The sequence below is a fragment of the Artemia sp. Qi Xiang Cuo genome, chromosome 12 (assembly GCF_049724085.1).
Source record: "Artemia sp. Qi Xiang Cuo chromosome 12, ASM4972408v1, whole genome shotgun sequence".
Lineage (NCBI taxonomy): Eukaryota > Metazoa > Arthropoda > Branchiopoda > Anostraca > Artemiidae > Artemia > Artemia sp. Qi Xiang Cuo.
This window is the reverse complement of record NC_142805.1, coordinates 41,999,622-42,014,676: the sequence shown is the minus strand read 5'-3', so window position 1 is coordinate 42,014,676 and position 15,055 is coordinate 41,999,622. Positions and strand designations below refer to the sequence as shown.

Here is a 15,055-nt window from a genome sequence, read left to right as displayed (position 1 = left end):
TTTAAAAACAGCAAACTTGGTAAACTTTTTTATTTCGTCAGTTTCACAATCGACTAAGAGATCAACCAGTTCGGCCTCAGTAATTGAGGAGTAGGTGGTACAAATGCCAGCAAAGAACTCCTTTACGTCTGAAGCGCTCATTTGAGATCCGTCAGGCTTGGGTATTTTTAGCTCACTGTTAACTGACTTGCCAGTCATTTGTTTCACTGTGAAATGCCACTTCCGACTGCTACTTTGGAGAAGGGGTACTACCTTTTCCCGAAAATTCAAGCTTTGGAGCTAGTATTATGGCTTAGCCTAGCCTAGGTAAATTTAGTGTAGGAAAACAAAACAGTAATGGATTGCTTACTTAGGAGATGAAGTTGATGAAAATGTGCATACTCCAAATCAAGTACCTTTTCAAAATTTTACATATAACCACTAATACTTCTGGATTATTAACTCAACATTTGTCCTGTCAAAATTACTCATTTTTGCCAAGTATGTCTAGTGGTGAAATGCACATCTATGTAATATCAAGGGCTACGAATTAAATTCAATAGAAGCATTTCAAATTTGGTACTTCACACATTAGAAGTTGTATCTTTGGGTATTAATGGAGCTATGGCTGATGTGCTTAAGCTTACAGAAGTGAGACTGAGAATTAAGTTTCAAATCAAAACATTAAAGCTCTAGGAGTTAAGATCAGTGTCTATAATTTAACAGCTCTGTGCTGTAAGTCTTGGGAGCTTATGGGTAAACAAATTCCCACAAATGTCAGATGCCAGGTGAGGTGGAAAACGCCTGGTCCTGCTGCAATTACAAGTAAGCAGAGACTCTATTGCTTGAAGTAAAAATCTAATTTGCTGTTTTGTTCCCTTCTTAAACTGTACTTCTTCGGTTCTTCTTATATTGCCAGAAATAATACTGTAAAATGGAAGCTGTCAAGCTACTTTTGGGCCATGTATACCAAGCCCTGAGCATATGCCTGGTTTTTGCTTAGCCCACCTTCACTAATCTATATTCATAGTCTAATTCATTGGCATTCCAATTCTGATAAACCATGCCTTCCACATCACGGGCCTTCAAAAACCGCAAAAATATGTCCCAGTGCAAACTCTCACTGTCAGAAACCCAAACAACTTCATCCCCTTTTGTAACAGAGGCTCTAAATAAATTTTCCTTTCTCTCAAGCCATCTCTTTTCATTTTTGTCTCTTTTGGAAAGGTGATCCTTATTTCTCATGTTTACCCATGTTTTTCAACTATATTATGTGTTCTTATAGTTTTCATTTGAGATATTACTTTATATCAATGATGTGCATTGATATTGTGTTGCTATCAGTTGATATTTCTTATGCATTTTTCTTAAAGTACACATTCAGTTAATGTATATCTAGTGACAGCCAGTTTTAAATAAATTTGTAATACAAAGATTTAACACACCTAAACCACAAAGAGTCAAATATTAAAAAATGTAAACAATCAGGAAAAACTCACTTCCTTATGAATACCATCAGACAAATCATTGGAATTATCAAACTTACCATAATATGCAAATGATCAATTCCCTTTACCAGATCAGTTTTGAAGTCCAGAAGGCTGTCAAGATCTCTCTGAAGATCTCTTTTCTCCCTGGTAGCCTTCATAGTTTTAAGGGTTGATGTTCAAGATATTATCCAATGGTTAATTTTAACTTTGTAATGTGTAGCTCAAATTAAGGGTACCTTCATTTGAAACTGGTAAAAAACCTGAAAAGTGGGAAGATCATCTATTAAAATGGATGATACTGAAGAAAGGGACATGGTTCTCTGGGTTCAACCCCACTAAAACATCAGTAGTTTTAGGATTTGTATCCCATAGTCTCTTATGTTTTTCATATAAACTGAATATCCCTTGCTGCTATGACAAACTGATCCCCCCCCCCCCCACATCCAACCAAGGATAAATTCTTGGATATATACCTGTAATATTTTAAAAATACAAACAGTTTAGCTTTCATTCTCAATTTAACTATAATTAAACTGGAATGGCCTCTGCTCTTTCTTTCTTTTTCCTCCACCCCCAACCTTTCCCTGCCTGCTCTCTTGATTTGTTTTATTCTGTCTCAATACATCTCTGTTACTTAGTATTGCTATGAAGTTACTTATGTATTATGCTGATGCATTGGTCTCTATTGTTCATTAGCTAGAGTAGTAATTTCGTTCTAACTAAGTTGTATTGACAAAGATTTATCTTACCATAAAAAGAGTAAAAGATTACAGAAAATTATGTGTTCACTGATAGACCATCTTGTCTTAGAGCTACTACAGCAATAAATAGAAAGGTATAAGCAATGGTAGGCTCTTCAAACATTGACTGCAGTATAAACTTGACTGTGTATTGGTATACTAAACTTCCTTGCTTCTGATGAAGTTTTTAGCTACAAAGTAAAGTATTGTGCATTTTGTTTTTCTCTTACATCCAGTTGTAATTGTCTGATTGACTTTTATGTATTTTATGATTGACTTTGGTCTATTTAGGCTACATATTATGTGGTTTGGTTTTGCACTTCACCTTTTTAATGTGATTTACATCACTGAAACTTTAACAATTTCCTTATTGCACTTTAAATTAATTTTTAATGAATACTTGATGGTTGTAATAATAAACTAACAGAACACTCCTAAGATACACAGAGTGAAAGTCTGACTGTTTCTTTTGGTGAATTTTAAGATGTCCTGGATTATTTGTAATATAAAAGATGGGAATACCACTTGATTGGCCTTTTAACTCATTCCATATACGTATTGCTACTCTTGCAAATTCCATTTGACCCATTGCTCCTCAATGTTAATCTAACAGAATTATAATTCAAATCTACAACTAAATTCAGAACCTAATGCTGGGTTCACATTCCACTGTCATGTATTCCATATGCATTGGTTTGTTACAACTGAATCTGATAAAATGAACAAATTTATACATCTTTTTATTCTGCCATTTTACTTTTCAGTTTTTCCAATAGTTCACAGGTGGATTTTCTGCAAAAATGAGACAAAATCACAGATTGCTTTCAAACTGTTAAAATTGAATATAAAAAAAAAAAAAAAAAGATAAACCAATTAATGAAGTTATTTCAATAATTTTCCAAATATAATTTCACTCCTGTCACAATTGCAAGCCAGCATCCCCCCCCCTCCTGCAATAGGTCCAGGCATAGCTCTAGACTACCTATGGAGGTGTACTGATCTTCTGTATTTTTCAAATTGCCTCTGGCATTATAGAGCAACTATTAATATGGAATAAACACACAAAATTGTGCAAACCCAAAAAAACAGCAAACATTTACATATGGCCTTGAGTAGCATCAGGCCCTAGAAGAGTGAGGGGGGCATAGCTTTGACAGCAGTGGTAATTATATTTAGATCAAGAATTGAGTTAATTTATTTAATTTTTTTTAATGGCATTTGATTTATTTTCTGTCAATTTTGAGCAAATGCAATTTGTAACTGGTCTTGTTTGTGCTAAAAAAGCCACATGTGAATAGAATGGTGGTATTCAAAGATATACTAACTATTAATTTTATCACATCTGATCATATTAAATTTATGCATGTGCAAAAGATGAGTGTAAAATATCATCTTAGCATTGAATTATATATATTTATCTCACTTCTACTAGGCAAAAAAAAAGGAACAAGGCATCACTTTTATAATCTTTTAAATTGACTAAAATAGAATTTGCTAAGATAGCCATTATTATGCTAAAAAAAGAACCTTACACAAGGATTTACTTCAGGGGGTTTTTACACAAATAAAACCTCAAAAAGTGCATACAATTTTGTTTATATCCATTTTTGTTATGTGTTTACAAGTCAGACAAACATTTTCTGGTACTTATATAGTAGCCAGGCAACATGACAGAAGAACCACATTGAAATCTCAAAGATGCTATTGATAAACAGGTTTCTGCTGTCTAGTGAGGTATTGCTCACTCTGTGACAAAGATTCAAATTTTGGTTTTTGGGGGGGTTGAAGGGGCAAAAAAAGGGTACCTAGGTTAGGTTACATATTTAGTATACGCTATGCTTTACCCCAAACCCCCCTAATGTGCAAATATATAGCCAAAATTGGTTTCTGAACTATTATGTTTTGATCCTATTGTGTTTTATTCCATTAGCATTATCAAAACTTTACTTCTTGCATGTTGCCCAGCTACTAAACAAGTACCTTTTTTTTGGGGGGGGGGGGAAACCCCCCTGGATATGGCCTTGCATGTATCACAACTAAACCAGATCAGAGGCAACGCTGTAGCGTTGCCTATAGTAAAGGCCATATGGCTCCAATGTTTTATTATTATTTATTAGTTTTTTTTTCCCCAGAGGTACTTCATACAGAAGGGGTCGTCGTAGAAACTTCAAAGGGGGCTCATTCAATTGGAAATCGAGAGTTCTAGTGCCCTTTTTAATAGTCAAAAATGATTGGAGGGCAACTAGCCCCCCCCCCACGCCCACCATTCTCCCCAACATATTCAATCAAAATTTTGAGACAGCCATTTTGTTCAGCATAGTTTATTTCCAGTTAGAAAATATATTTTTGAGGAGGACACTCCCCCACAACCCTCAGGGCGAGAGTTTTAAGTTATGCCCTGGGGGCATATAAGGTTTTTATAGAAGGCGTTGTCATAGAAACTTCAAAACAGGCTCATTCGATTGGAAATTCAAATGGCTAGAGCCCTTTTTAATAGTCAAAAGTGATTGGAGGGCAACTAGCCCCCCCCACGCCCATAATTTCCCCAAACACATCCAATAAAAATTTTGAGATAGACATTTTGTTCAGCGTTGTTGATTTCCAATTACAAAATATATTTTTGAGGAGGACACTCCCCCAAAACCCTCAGGGAAAGGGTTTTAAGTTATGCCCTGGGGGTAAATAAGGTTTTTATAGAAGGTGTTGTCGTAGAAACTTCAAAAAAGGCTCATTCAATTGGAAATTCAAAGGGCTAGTGCCCATTTAATTGTCGAAAGTGATTGTAGGCTAACTACCCCCCCCCCCATGCTCATCATTCCACCAAACACATCCAATCAAAATTTTGAGATAGCCATTTTGTTCAGCGTAGTTGATTTCCAGATAGAAAACATGTTTGTGAGGAGGATACTCCCCCACAACCCTCAGGGCAAGAGTTTTAAGTTATGCCCCGGGGGCATATAAGGTTTTTATAGAAGGTGTTGTCATAGAAACTTCAAAAAAGGCTCATTCGATTGGAAATTCAAAGAGATAGTGCCCTTTTAATAGTCAAAAGTGATTGGAGGATAACTCGCCCCCCCCCCCATGCTCATCATTCCCCCAAACACATCCAATCAAAATTTTGTGATAGCCATTTTGTTCAGTGTAGTTGATTTCCCCATACAAAATATTTTTTTGTGGAGGACAATCCCCCACAACCGTCAGGGCAAGGGTTTTAAGTTTTGCCCTGGGGGCATATAAGGTTTTTATAGAAGGCGTTGTTGTAGAAACTTCAAAAAAGGCTCATTTGATTGGAAATTCAAAGGGCTAGTGTCCTTTTTAATAATTGAAAGTGATTGGAGGGCAACTAGCCCCCCCCCATGCCCATCATTCCCCCAAACACAGCCAATCAAAATTTTGAGATAGCCATTTTGTTCTGCATAGTTGATTTTCAGATAGAAAATATGTTTTTGACGAGGACACTCCCCCACAACCCTCAAGGCAAGGGTTTTAAGTTATACCCTGGGGGTATACAAGGTTTTTATAGAAGGTGGTGTTGTAGAAACTTCAAAAACGGCTCATTTGATTGGAAATTCAAAGGGCTAGTGCCCTTTTAACAGTTACAGTGATTTGAGGGCAACTAACCCCTCTCTCATGCCCACCTTTTCCCCAAACACATCCAATCAAAATTTTGAGACAGCCATTTTATTAAACGTAGTTTGAATCGAATAAAATAACTACAAACAAGAGATTGGGTATCCCCTCACTGCAGAAGCCTAAAACCCAAAACGAACATAAATTAAAATTAACTATCTTACAAACACAAAGATAACCGGTTCAAACGTGAATGAGCGAAACAATCTCATATAACTTCAATATTTTTTTATCATTTTCTCCCCATAGCTGCTTTATATCCCGCGATTAAAAATACCATTTTATTAAAAATAGTTGAAAGGTTAAGTAACAAAACTCTGGCGTCGATAAAACCCCCCAGGGCCTGGGGGCAGGAAGGGATTCTTGTATAAAATTCAGAGAGGGCTCATTTGATTGGAAATTGAAAGTTCTAGTCCAGCTCTTAAGAGTCAAAATTGATCGAAGGGCAAATAACCCCCCCACGCCGTTTTTCCCCACCCCTTCCTTTTAACTAATTGTGTTTCTACCTGTAGGCCCAATGAGCGTGAGAATGTTTTGGTATTAACACACACCTATTAGGCATCTGCACTCCTCCCTAACAAGGAAAGAAACAGAAAGTGTAAGGCAGTGGCAGATCCAGGGGAGGGGCGAGGGCCCCCCCCCTAACGTAGTCTAAAGTAATGTAATTTACTTAATTAACGCAAGATTGCGTTAATTAAACTTGCTGTTTTTTCAATCCATTCATTGTTGTCAATCACTGTTCACAAGTTATGCAAGCTGTCTATTGTTCATGTATAAGGTTTTTATCAAAGAGGTAATCATATAGACTTTGAAAAAGCCTCATTTGATTTCAATTGAAAGTTCTAGATCCGTTTTTTAAAGTCAAGAATAATTGGGCAGTGAGCAACCCCCGCCCCCCACGCCATAAAAACTTGAAACTTTTTGCAATCAAAAACGAACAAAAATAAATTAAAAATACTTTCCGAAAAATATGTTTTTAAAAGAAAAGTATAGGCTATTTCAAAATTAAGATCGGGAGATACAAATACCTGTTAAAATTAACAATCAAAACGACCAGAAATTACCATTAAAGAATAAATGAAACCCAAAACGAACAAAAATTAAATGAACAATCATAGCAAAAAACATACAACAAGTAATAATATAAATGAATCAATAGATCTTAAAGTGAGTAATGCTTAGATTGAATATGAAAATCAAGCTTAAAACGAAAAAAAATAGTTTGCTATTAAAGTATAAATGAAACTTAAAATGAACAGAAATTAAATAAACAATCAATGCAAACAAACATACAATATATATTAATGTAAATGAATAAGTAAATCTTAAAACAAGTGAAATTTAAATCGAATATGCAAATTGAATTTGATAAGTTTGAATTGAATAAAATAACTACAAACAAGAGTTTGGGTATTGCCTCACTGCAGAAGCCTAAAACATAGTGCATCACTGGCGCTTTACTGAAAACGAATTATATTACAAATGTTTTCTTTTGTACTTAATATTGAAGATAAATATTAAAATTACAGTAAAATTTTGAAATGATGAGCTTTCAGCAATTAATATCATTATACATAAAACATTCAGTTTAATTCATTAGTTCTTTCCAAGATTGGTCAAGACAAATATAGTTTCACTACAAACAAAATTTGGACACCTCCCCCTTCTTTAACTGTAAAAACCTAAAGCCTTCTGCGTCATTGGCGCTTGACTGAAAACAAATTACTCTTATATTATAAATTTATTCTTTTCCAGTTCTTACAGCACTGAAAATGAAAATAAAAATTACAGTGAAAAAAAAAATCTTGAACTGATGGATCTTTCAACAATTAATATCATTATATATCTAATATTGAATTTGATTTTGTTTATACTTTCCAAGACTGTTCAAGACTCATATAGTTTTCAGTAAGGCGCCAATGACACAGTAGGTTTTAGGCTTCTGCAGTGAGGTGATACCCAAAATCTTGTTTGTAGTTATTTTTATTTGATTCAAACTTGATTTGCATATTCAGTTTAAGTTTCACTTGTTTTAAGATTTATTTATTCATTTACATTAATATATATTGTATAGTTGTTCGCATTGATTGTTTATTTAATTTCTGTTCGTTTTAAGTTTCATTTATACTTTAATTGGAAGCTTTTTTTTTCGTTTGAAGCTTGATTTTCATAGTCAATCTAATCAATACTCGCTTTAAGATATATTTGCTTATTTATAATATTACTTGTTGTGTGTTTTTTGCTATTCTTGTTTATTTAATTTCTGTTCGTTTTGGGTTTCATTTATTCTTTAATAGTAATTTCTGGTCATTTTGAGTTTGAATTTTAACAGGTTTTGTATCTCCTGAGCCTAAGTTTAAAATGGCTTTTACTTTTCTTTAAAAAAACTTATTTTTCAGAAAGTTTTTTTAATTAATGAGAGGAAAAGGCAGATAACATCATGGAGCAGAAAAACAGGCTCCAATTTAGTAGCCAACTAAAATTATGTTGAAGTAGTCAGTAAAATTCCAGTTTAGCTACTTATTACTATCTTGAAAAGGGGTTAGTTTAGGAAAATAAAACTTTCAGGGATAGGTCTACAGAATAAAGTATGTCCTGGGAAGGTATTTTTAAGTATCTACCTCTACCCATTCTCCCTCTAGATGGCAGTGACCTTTGATGACCTTTAAAAATACTTGTGCTATAAAAGTGAAACCTTGCAAAATAGATCTTCTGCTTAAATGAAGTGCAACAAAACTGTTTTCAGCTTCACAACTTTGCTCAATCCCAATCTCAGAGGTTTCAAATGTCTGCAAATACATTTCCTTAATTTACACAAATAAACCATTGATATGGCTTAAAATCCTGCTCAAATAACAGGAACTGAATTTTCAAAATTTTCAAAAAAAAGTGATAGCTGAAAATTAAGTGAAGTGTTGTTTTGTCAAAATTTTAATAGGTATAGATAGACATGTCAAGTAGGCACATTTCTAAGACTTAGAAATGAACACCAGGTTAACATTGAAGCTTGGCAATACCTTCCTAGAGCAGGTTATGCTTTTGGCCTTGGATTCATTAGGCTACTGAAAGTTTCATTTTTCCTAACCTAACCCCTTCCCAAGATAGCAAAAATAAGCTAAACTAGAATTTTACCAGGTAATCTTCTATTCCTTTGCCCTACTTGATGGTAGTAAAAACCCTCCTTAGTCCTTTGAAACGCCAGATGCCTGTAGACTTAATTAAGTCAACATTTGGAAAGCTTAGCAATGAAAGATTTCAGCTGCAGATAAATGGAAAGTAAAGATCAAGTCAAAAGACTTGGCAAAAAAGATTAAGTGTTATGTTGTTGATTAGTCTACAAATTTAGGCCAGTATAAGTTTAGAATTGTGACTCCTGATAAGGAGACATGTTAAGAAAACAATTCTTACTTTAAAATAGGCCTATGTGTAATGATCCTAGTCAACATATTATCCAACAGGAGAACCTTTATCATCAAGTCTTTCCTCATTTTTCCTTCTTTTTCCAAAAAAATTACAATTTCTGCCATGCTAAAACACAATGCATAAATCTTTTAAAATTGCTGCTATATTCAATTCAAAATCAACAGACTTGGTTGAGGCCAAATGCCAGTAAATTTTTACCAAATCATATTATTGATTTACAAATAAAGTGAATATACCACTTGATGCCTTTTTTTATGCTTTTTCCAAATATAAAAATCATTTTTGTTGGAAATGAATTTTACCCCCACCCCTATATATACCAATTCAGGGTTATTTGCACATTAGGGAAGGGGGGGCAAATTTTATTTCTGACATAAATGGGAGGTAAGTTTAAACTTTATCCTCACCTACCTAATGTGCAAATATATACCCTGAATTGGTATAGGCTATAGGGGTGGGGGTAAAATTCATTTCCAACAAAAATGATTATTATATTTGGAAAGAGCATAAAAAAGGGCATTGAGTGGTATATTCACTTTATTTGTAAGTCAATAATGTGATTTGGTAAAAATTTACCCAAAAGCCTTGACCAAGTCTGTTGATTTTGAATTTGGCTGGGATGAATGGCGGAGATGAATGCTATCTACACAAATAATTTATGGATCAATTTATAGCAGTAATTTCAAAAGATTTATGCATTGAGTTTAGTGTGGCAAATATTGTAATGTTTTTGGAAAAAGAAGGAAAAAAGAGGAAAGACTTGATGATAAAGGTTCTCCTCTTGGATAATATGTTAACTAGGATCATTAGGCTAGGATATTTTAAAGTAAGAATTGTTTTCTTAACATGTCTCCTTATCAGGAGTCACAATTCTAAATTTATACCTTTAGGCCTACCTTAAAGCCTAGGTTCATTGTTCAAACAGGTTTCTACAGTGTCAACTGGATTAAATTTATTTTCAGCTCAGTAAATTAAATGGTAAAATTCGACTTGAGCTACTTTTGACAATCTTGGAAAGGGGTTAGGTTAGGAAAATGAAACTTTCAGGGATGGGTCTACCGGCTTAAGTATGTCCTGGGAAGATATTTTGAAGCATCCACCTCCGCTCCTTCTCTCTCTAGAGGGTCCTGACCTTTGATGACCTTCAAAAATATATGAGTTATATAAGTGAAACCTTGCAAAATAGATCTTCTGCTTAAATGAAGTACAACAAAATGGTATTCAGCTTCACAACTTTGCTCAATTCCAATTTATAAGGTTTTAAAGATATGCAAATACATTTTCTAAATTTTGGAAATAAACTATTTATGTCTTAAAATTCTGCTCAAATAATTGAAATTACATCTTCAGAGCTAAAGCCAGAGAAAAAGAAACTGATAACTGAAAATTAAGGAAAAATGTTGTTGCCAAAATTTCCATAGATATAGACATGTCGTGTAGGCAAATTTCAGGGCCCTCAAGAGGGAGAAGGAGTAGAGGTAGGTACTTCAAAATACCTTCCCGGGACATACTTTAGCCTGTAGACCCATCCCTGATAGTCTCATTTTCCTAACCTAACCCCTTCCCAAGATAGCCAAAAGTAGCTAAAGTAGAATTTTACCCTTTTTTATTAATATATCAATATTCTATTTTAGTGAAACTGCTGATCTGATCTGAGAGATTTGAGTGTCCTCTTGACAGCAATGTCGATTGAGACTACTTTCAATACGACTAATTTTCTCCCTTCTCAGCATGACACCATTAGCTGCAACTACTTTCAGCACAGCAATTATTAATTCACCTCAGCTTCAATCTAAAAAGAACAGACAATCTTCCTTAGCAGGTAGTGAAACTGCATGATGATGATGATGAACGTAGAATCCTCCCCTCTTCCCTGAGGACTTGAGAGGCTTTCCTTCTTCTGAATCAAACTTACATATTTCACTTTAGTGTATTAATTCGGTTAATGTATTTTATTAACTTGCCTTATTGCCTTTAAAATTTGAATTTGGGAAAAAAAAACGCCTCTATGCAATTCAATGTGCTGTTATCACGTCCGAAAGTAATCACCTGGGATCACTGTCCATGTGTTTTTGCCGATGAAGACGGACGGGAATAACTTTCCATTCGGGATTCTGCAACTGGAAACGCTTTCTGCTTTTTTGGAAAGTGAATTAAGACGGATCGTCGAAAGTGAATCCAAAGTGAAAACCCCATTTGTCTCGTAATTTTCAAACAGGCCGAAGAACATGGAAACATATGGCTACATTAAAATTGAATAAAATGGCTAAATTTAGGGAAGTAGATTATTTTGGTACGAATTAAGAGGACCAGTTCATATCCCAAAGTGCAGATAAGCTACATACTGGTCCTGAATTTGAAATCTAGAATTCAGGACCACTGAAATTTTCTGGAATTCCAGAAAATCCAGAATATAAAGCATCATCCTTAGTGCTTGAGTAATTTGGGTTTTGTATCACCCATGATACTTTCTATTTGAATTACTTACATCCATATTAAATAGATTCAAATCTTACGCTTTAATAAAAGCATTTTACTATTTAATCGAGCTCCAAGGATCGTCTTTCCTTTCTATTTTCTCGTTCCTGCTTTCAAAGCAGTTTTCAAGACATGAAACTGAACAAGGAAGTGTTTCTTTGGAATCTCGCGAAAGCCGTCCTCAATGTATGCTATTTAAACACTATTAGCAATGATACATAATCACCAATCTTTTTTTAACATTCCAAAGAATAGACTATATCTAGCCTCATCAAGAGGAAAGAGAAGGTTTGGCATGCATTGCTTGCTTGCTTGTAGCAGGACTCAAGCGTCTCCGCTTTCCCTGGCGTCCAGTAGCTTCGTCATTGTAGTAAACCAAGAGTTTCGGTCGTTTGCAAGTGGCTCAGTCAAATCGTGCCAGGACTTTTCCCATCTTCGTCCATCTTCGTCCATACTTCGGCCACCGATTGGGTCTAGGTCAGGCTTGATGCAGGCAAGCGACGTTTTCTTTTGTCCCCCATGTCATTTTTTCAATCCCGCAAGAGGTTTACATCTGAGGGCTTTATTTACAAAGGTGTGGTGAGAGCGGCGAAGTGTATGGCCGACCCATCAGACTCTTCTTTGTTTAATTATAGTGGCCAAATCAAAGAGTATGGGAAACTATAAGAGTGGAAACTGGCGCTAGTGTCCAAAAAAAATCACCAGCCCCATCTAGTTTCTGTCAAAATTTAGCAAAATGTTTTTGAAGGTAAAGAGCCCAAAACTATTTAACTAGTTGACCTATCAGTTTAAAATTACTTAGCTTGATGAATTAGCTATGATTTATCCCCATAAGACCTAGGCCTACTGAGTTTTGGGCTCTTTACCTTCAAAAAAATGCTAAATTTTACCAGAAACTAGATGGCGCTGGTGATTTTTTTTTTACACTAGTGCCAATTTCCACTCTTATAGTTTCCCATACTCTTTGGGCGAAATCAGAACGCTGATAGTGGATTTTGCGGAGTTCGACATTGCTGACACGATCACGCAGTTAAGTGCCAATTATTCTCCTTCAACATGAATGGTCAAATACATTGAGGGCTTGAATGTCAGACGCTTTTATAGTCCATGACTCACAGCCATGTAGTAAGACAGACCGAACAAGGGCCTGGTAAATCCTTATTCTTGTTTTCAGACAAACATTTTTCTGGTTCCATAAAGAGTGATTTATCTGGGTGAAGACTCCAGTTGCTGAAGCAATTGTTGACTGTATTTCTTATGTGCATCCTCCTATTGGGTCTACCAGAGAGCCTAGGTACTTAAATTCATGTATCTCGTCTATGGGCGACTGTTCTAGTAAAATTGGGGGGGGGGGGGTCTTAAGATGATATACCGGACGCCATGACTTTTGTCTTCAGGGAGCTTATTTTCAGGCCGACCAGAGAAAATTCTTCAGCTACATTCCCATAGGATAGATTGGGCTTCTGAACGTGATTCAGCTAACAAGCAAATATCGTCGGCATAGTCCAGATCGGTGATCACAAAATTGGGACTTGGATCACGAAATTAAATAAAACGGGATACAATATACATCCCTGTCGGCCACCAAAATCAATTTGGAACATCGAGGAGAGTTCTCCACTGATCTAAATTTTGGCTCACGTATGCTGGTAGTATGCTTGGATAAGTCTGACTATCTTGTCTGGTACTCAATCCTCTGTCATGGCCTTCCAGATTCCATCCCTAAGAACAGAATCAAAAGCTGTAATAAAATCTATGAATAGAGACACTGTTGTTTTTTGGTGTTTTGCCCTGTGTTCAAGGGTTTGTCTTAAAACGAATAGTTGGTCAATTGTTCCTATGCCTGGGTGGAATCCCGCTTGATTGAGACTTGTCTTTGCGCTGCGCTGGATACGAAAACGGTTATGTAGCACAATGGCAAATATTTGTGCAGTAATGCATATGAGAGAAATCTCACGATAATTGCTGCATTTTGTCTTTAGCCCTTTTTTGCAGACTCGAAGGATAATACAGTCTCCCCAATCCTGTGGAATCATCTCTTCTTCCCATATACGACAAGTTAGTTTATGAATCCTGCTGACAAGTGCTGTCCCTCCATACTTGTAAAGTTGAGTTTTATTGCTTTTAAGGCAATTGATTGCTTGTTGGACTTCATTTAACGTCGGGGAGCCACATTCACGTCAATGAAAATACTGCTGGGAGAGTTTGATTCCTGCAGGCCATCAGCGCTACGACTTGGGTTATGACAACGCTGATTATCATCTATTGCTGTGGAAAGGTGGTGGTGGTTAAGTAGTTTGTCAAAGTGCTCCTTCCAGCGATCTATTCTTTCGGTATTATTCGAGAGTAACTTGTCGTTTTCATCGTCGACGGATGTACTAGTAGGCTTATGTGATTTACTCCTGATTGGTTTTAGGAGCTTATACATCTTCCTGGTGTCTGATCTAGAAGCAGTGGCTTCCATGTCTTCAGCGACTTTCTCCCAGTACTTGTTCTTATCATTCTTAGCCGACTGGTGGCATTCTCTTCTCAAGCGTTTGAACAACTCCGATTTTCTGTCCGATATCTGTTACTTTTCTCCAGCCAACTAAATGGGTGCGACGATACCCACTTTTTGAACAGTCCTTTGCGGTGTCTTATTGTCGTTCCTATAGCCTCTCGGCTTGTTTTGCCCATGGTCAGCTACCTTCCTTCCAAAACTTGATTCTTTTTACCGTTTACTTGCACCTGGAGAGGTCCAAAGTGGCACTACAACCCTTAGCAGAATTCCCGTCGCATATAGGGATCATCGAAGCGATTGGTATCAAATCTTCGTGGAGGTTTCCTCTTGGGGCGTGCTGCAAGTCGTAACTTTAGATCTAACTTGACTAGAAGATGACCCGACCCATGTTTCGAGCCAGTATCTGCTCCAATGTACGATCTACTATTCGTAGCCACTGATTTCCAACGGCGGGACATGAGGATATAATCAATCTAGCTTTTTGATATACCATCTCTTGAATGCCATGTGGCTGTGTGCCTGGGTTCGTGTTTGAATAAGGTATTGGTAATGACCAAATCATTCGTCATGGCAAAGTGAAGAAGTTTTGATCCCCTGCTACATCTAGCTCCAAGACTGAAGTGGCCAATGACAGACTCAGCATTGGATACTTTTCCCCTAATTCTGGCGTTAAGGTTGCCTCTAATAAAGATGAGGTCTCGTTTTGGGACTTTCTTAAGCATACAAGTTAGAACTTGGTAAAATAAGATCTGCTTCGCTCTCCGGTGCGTCTTTGGTTGGAGCATAAACTACAATAACTGATATGTTGAATAGGT

At 36.1% G+C, this 15,055-nt stretch overlaps 1 protein-coding gene across 6 annotated transcripts in view; it reads right to left on the bottom strand.

Moving 5' to 3' along the window:
• The window catches only part of LOC148946130 (uncharacterized), a 115,866-nt gene that overhangs the window by 91,084 nt on the left and 9,727 nt on the right, over window positions 1–15,055 (bottom strand). For 3 of the 6 annotated variants that reach the window (XM_089098148.1, XM_089098151.1, XM_089098150.1), the window contains exon 2: window positions 1,526–1,729. In XM_089098148.1, the coding sequence (XP_088954274.1) occupies window positions 1,526–1,627 (102 nt within the window). In that variant the 5' untranslated portion in view covers window positions 1,628–1,729. Of the gene's footprint in view, window positions 1–1,525; window positions 1,730–10,158; window positions 10,219–10,862; window positions 11,014–11,042; window positions 11,093–15,055 lie in introns of those variants that run through there. The other 3 variants (XM_089098147.1, XM_089098146.1, XM_089098149.1) reach the window with 3 other exon arrangements.